The 5,706-nt window shown below is 41.5% G+C and overlaps 1 protein-coding gene across 1 annotated transcript; it reads left to right on the forward strand.

Moving 5' to 3' along the window:
* Positions 1-200: 200 nt before the first annotated feature.
* SCGB3A2 (secretoglobin family 3A member 2) lies at positions 201-3,922 on the forward strand. Its single transcript, XM_049649444.1, has 3 exons — positions 201-341; positions 3,216-3,418; positions 3,778-3,922. Exons 1-3 carry the CDS (start codon positions 287-289, stop codon positions 3,799-3,801), a joined length of 282 nt encoding a protein of 93 aa, XP_049505401.1. The 5' UTR covers positions 201-286; the 3' UTR covers positions 3,802-3,922.
* Positions 3,923-5,706: the final 1,784 nt, after the last annotated feature.

The raw sequence follows: 5,706 nt of genomic DNA on the forward strand, positions 1-5,706 counted from the left end.
GTCCTTGAGAATGCTTCAAGTGAAAGCTTTGTTTCTCATGGGAATATGAGGAAAAGCGGAAAAACCTCCAATTTGTTTAGTGAGGAAACATGACCTTCATGCTCTTCTTCTTTGGGGTGAGTCAAGTGGTAGTGACTGAAATTTAGGTCATGGCTGGTATATAAATATGTGCATGTGCAAAAAGCAGCTGTCACACTGCACAGCGAGTGGAGCCACTAGCTCAGTGCATTCACTGCCCTTTGCAATTCATTTTTAAACTCCAAGTAAATATCGCAGAAAACCTATCATGAAGCTGGTAACTGTGTTTTTGCTGGTGACCCTCAGCATCTGCAGTTACTCTGGTAAGTAGCCTAAACATATATTCCTCTGCTTTTCTGTTAATAGGAACATAACTAGTAAACCTAGGCTCCCAGGGGAATATGGTGGAGGGAGTTTTAGAACCATGGAATAGAAAGGTTAGAAGGGATTTCAGATACAGCAACCCCCTACCCCCATCCCAGCCTACCAAGCTATAACCCAATAAAAATACTATCCTGAATGAATCCTACAGAAGAAGTTAGCCAGGGGCACCTGGGTGGCTCAGTTGGTTAAGTGTCCAACTCCTGGTTTTGGCTAGGGTCATGATCTCACAGTTCGAGAAATAGAGCCACACATTGGGCTCTTTGCTGACAGCAGGGAGCCTGCTTGGGAGTCTCTCTTTCCCTCTCTCTGCTCCTCTCTCACTCATGCTCTCTCTCTCAAAATAAATAAACTTAAAAGTTAGCCAACTCACACTAAATATCAACATTGTTGAACATTGTGCCCATAGTTTTCTTATCTTCATTAATCTTGAGTCAGAATCTCACTTTGTAACTTCTTTCTTTTGAAACTGTATGGAGTTCATTTTTTTTTTTTTCTGTCACCTGTAGTCACTTGCCAGGTTGTTTCTCCTGAGACATTTCTACATTTATCTGTTCACACAGTTAACAGATAGTTGCCGAATGGCTACAACCTGTTGGGCATTTGGATAAACATGGGAAGATACAGATATGAGTCAGACACAAAGATTGTTTACAAGGTTCTTTTAATCTGACGGGAGCTAAGTCTTCTCCAGACAGAAGTTACTACGATGCTAGACTAATGCACAGAGACATATAGACATACAGCTCTGTGAGAGGACTAAGAGGCGAACAGTTCAATTTCTAGGTGGGGTATAGAAGTTGGATTCTTGGAGGAGAATGGGAACTGATCCATTCTTTTTGGAGGTATATTGACATCTGCAAAATGCACTGTGATAACCATTGCTCATTCAAAGAACAGGAGGCTTTGAGGGTCTTCCCCTGGAAGTATATAAGTATATACAGAGAAGACATTCACCAAAGCCTTAAAAATAAGTAGGGAGATTAATCATGAGAAACTGGATGCTGCCATACCCACATTGGCAACTTTGGCTTGTACTTTTTACTGAAATTTTGGATCAATTTGTAACTTAACCAGTCTTGGCTACTTTGTTTGTCTTTAGTGACTAGTGTCAAATATCTACAGAAAGAGGTGGCAATTGAAAGGTGGTTGGAGGAAATAAATATCCCTCCTCCGGGGGAGAATTTTGGAAGGAAATAGGTGGTAGAAGATGCAGGAAAGTAGATGTGTAGGCTCCTCTTGTATGATTTGAATGGGGAAATGAAAAGGACTCCTAAGAAAAATGAACTAGGGCAGGGTCTTTTTTTCTTATCTGTGTGCTCATGCATATGTGGGTTTACATATCTGCACCATGTGTTTTGTAAAAATATATATTGTATGTATTATCATTCTCTACATTTTCCTTCTTATTCATCTTCTATGTGAAAGGTATCTTTCTTTTTTTTTTTAAGTTTTTATTTATTTACTTTGAGAGAGAGAGAGTGCATGCAAGCAGGGGATGGGGCAGAGAGAGGAAGACAGAGAGAATCCTAAGCAGGCTCTGCACTGTCAGCTCAGAGTCCGACATGGGACTTGAACTCACAAACTGTGAGATCGTGACCTGAACCCAACACTAAGAGTTGCACGCTTAACTGACTGAGCCATCCAGGCATTCCTATGTGAGAGTTATCTTTCTAAAGCCAAAGATACAAAATGCAATTGTTCCATAAAGGAGCCTTGATACCTCCCCATTGCCCTTGGGAAAAAAAATCTCAAACTCATTAGTATGGCATTCAAAGCTCTGAAAAATCTGACCTCACCTGAGTTTTGCAGCCTTACCTCCTTTCCCCACCTCAGCATGCCTCACTAGAAGTCTGCACTCCAGCCACTTCTGAAAGGCTCACCAGCCTGTGTATGCACTTTCATCTTAACATTTCGGTGCTTTTGTTAATTTTGTTCCTTTTTATAACGCACCTCCCCTTCTTTACCTTATGATCCTGGAATTTGCTTAAAGACATGACTCCAACAACATCTCTCTGGGAAGATTGCTCCAACATTCTACCACATTAGAATTAGTCATCCCTTCTCTTATGTTTCCGCTGAGCTTAATCCATAATGTTAGCACAGCACATGCCTCACTGTGGCATACACAGATCTTTATTGTCCACTAGACTGTGTAAGTTCTCTGAGTGGAATAGCATTGTTTTATTCAACTATGCATCTGCACTAACTCTTAAAGAGTTGGAGTTCAGTTATGTTTGCAGTGTGAAGTTGAATTAGTTGGAAGTTGAAGTTGAAACTCCCTGGACTCCCTGGACATGCATATCCCCAAGTAAAGATTCATTATGGAATCTACTCTTTGGCCTCAAAGCCATGGGCTGTGGAGATAGCCACATGCAAAGTATATACCTATTCAGTCAACCACCAGTATCTACTGAGTGCATACTACATGCCAGGGTCTGTTTTAGACAAGTGAATAAAACATATACTCCTTGTTCTCATGGAGCCTACATACTAGTAAGAGGATGAAGGCAAGAAATAAATAAACAAATATTTACTATTTTAGGTCATGGTAAGAAAAAATGAAGTTAGAGATGGGTGATGCTATTTTAGCTACCTTTCTGAGGAGGTAATATTTGATGAGAAACACGTAGCTATCTGGAGAAAGAACAGCTTAAGGAGGCAGAACAGCAGGTGCAAAAGCCCTGAGGCAAAAGTTTTCATGGGAAGTCAATTGGGGCGGGAATGGAGCCATTGATGGACACAGTGGAAGGTAGTGCAGTAACAGATAAGAATCAGATGTGCCTGTTTCACGTGGTTTTCCTTTTGCCCTGCAGCCACCACTTTCCTTGCCAACGGTTTGCCACAAGCTGTCAACAATGCCTTACCTTTACCTGTGGACGACCTTCTCCCCTTTTTGGATCCGTTAAAGCTTGTTCTGAAAACTCTGGGCATTTCTGTTGAGCACCTTGTAGAAGGGCTAAAAAAGTGTGTGAATGAGCTGGGACCAGAGGCCTCTGAGGCAGTGAAGAAACTTCTGGTAACTATAGCTTGTGGGCTAATTTGTCTCTCCCCCCTCTCTCCCAACCACTCTGTTCTCACCTCCGGACATGTATTTCCCTTTTACTGACTGTACTCATATAAAGTTTGCGTGTCCAGGCATCTCAGGGAAGGTGCAACATCTACTTTTCTAGAAGGAATTTTTGAATGAAAGAGACCTGTGTTCTGGTTGTGACTTTACATTTCTCAGCTTAGGGATTCTTTGTTGAAACTTAACCACTCTGAGCTTCCATTTCCACATCAGCAAAATGGTGGTTAAATAGGTTGATGCCTATTTTTGGAAACATGCTAAGTACATGTAAGCTGCTTTATTTTTATTCTCGTCCTTCTGCCTTTCAGGAGGCCCTGTCGCATTTGGTGTGATGGCAGCACTAAGCTCTGATGGAGGAGAAGGGGAAGGTACTCCCCTTCTTGCGGGCTGGAACTCATTCCAGCCTAAGATCTGGTGACCCCTGAAAACAATGAATAAAGCAATGAATAGATTTCATTGTGTCCTATGTTTATTTCTGGAGTCTGTCTATTCAGAAGGGCCTAAGTAGATAATTTTTTGGGTCATAAACTCCAGAGAGCCTGTTGTTATCAAGAGAACCTACATTTTCAGGAAGACATGATTATGTCTTGCTTGAGTCTAAATTAAACATTCTCATTTTCTTCAACTGCTCTTCGACGATGTTTCCAGACACCTCAAGTTCCTATGCCCTTGTTTCTAAAGAAGCTTTTTAAATAACGCTTATTTATTTATTTTGGGGGAGGGAGGAAGGGAGAGAGAGAGAGAGAGAGAGAGAGCGAGCAAGCATGAGCACAGAAGGGGCAGAGAGAGAAGGAGAGAGAGAATCATGGGGCTTGATCTCACAAAACGTGAAATCATGACCTGAGTTGATATCAAGAGTCAAATACTCAACCAACTGAGCCACCCAGGCTAAATATATTTTTAAATATAAAATGAAAAGGGTGTTCAAAGTATTGTCTGACAAGCCTACTGTCTTTCACTGGTTTAGAGTCTACATCACCAGAGTGGGAGTTTCTCTTAAGTTTGTGGCTATACTATGGCCACTCCATAGGTCTTACAGACCCTGCCACCAAGTTAGGCCTTCACTGCATCATCCTTTGGCAACTAGTTTCTGAACTGTCCTTTCCTTTTCCCCATGCCACCATCTATTATGATACTAGAATTATCTTTTCAAGATATAATTGTAGTGATATACAATAACCTATAAAATGGATGTCCAGCTCCTTAGCATGGCCTACAGGCCCTTCATGACCTGGCCTTTGCTTACATGTCTTGTCTCGTCAATATTTTTTCCTTCCTTCCTTCCTTCCTTCCTTCCTTCCTTCCTTCCTTCCTTCCTTCCTTCCTTCCTTCATTATTCCTTTTGTGACATGTGCTCTAGCCCTATCACTGAGAAGATAATTAAATCTCTTTGCTGCTGCACTTTTATGCCTTAATGAAAAATCAGTAATGTCTTTCTTCCCATTAAGAATGTCTGCTCTGTTCTTCCTTCAGACCTGAGGTTGTGCCATTCTTGGGACTATTTTTCCTCAGATCCATTCCCCACCCTTCCCCTGCTTGGCTCTGTGATGCTAACCCCTACAGGTTCCCTGTCTCGGTTCCCGGGTTTCCAGGTCAGCTGACATTTGAGCTGCATTCTGACCCTGGGGGGTTCAGGCAGGACATAGGAGGTGGGAAGTGGGAAAAGCCTGAGTATAGCCTCCTCACCCTTCTACTTGGGAGAAGTCCCCAGAAATATCACATCTGAAACTCCATGTCCTGCTGGATAGGTCTGCATTGGTTCCAGCCTTTGCCAGGCGACTCCAGTGGCAGTGGTTACACCACCTCTTTTTTTTTGCTCTTCAGCTGAAGTTGCTAATGGCTTCCTGCTTTATCCATTCCAGGTTGCCTCACCATCACCTCTTTGACTGTTTAGATCTTCTATCATCTATTGAATCAATTCTGTGCATTATAGCCTCTCTGTTCCAAATGTTAAAGTCATTTATGTTTTCTGGTTGGTTCTTGATTAACATAATGTTAACTGACATCTCTATGAAGATTATCTTGATTTCCTGCTATTTTTTGAGCCCCGTGTTTTTTTTTTCAACTAAAATAGTTGCACTTTGTGAAACTTTCTGTTTTCCTTTTTTGTTTCACCTAAGTCTGTAAGAATAGACTAGATTGCTCACCTACAATAATAGATAATCCCAAATTTCAGAGGCTTATATCCACAACATTTTAATTTGTTCTCACACTGTTTGATCATCTTGAGTTGCTTA

The sequence above is a fragment of the Panthera uncia genome (assembly GCF_023721935.1).
Source record: "Panthera uncia isolate 11264 chromosome A1 unlocalized genomic scaffold, Puncia_PCG_1.0 HiC_scaffold_17, whole genome shotgun sequence".
Taxonomy (NCBI): Eukaryota; Metazoa; Chordata; class Mammalia; order Carnivora; family Felidae; genus Panthera; species Panthera uncia.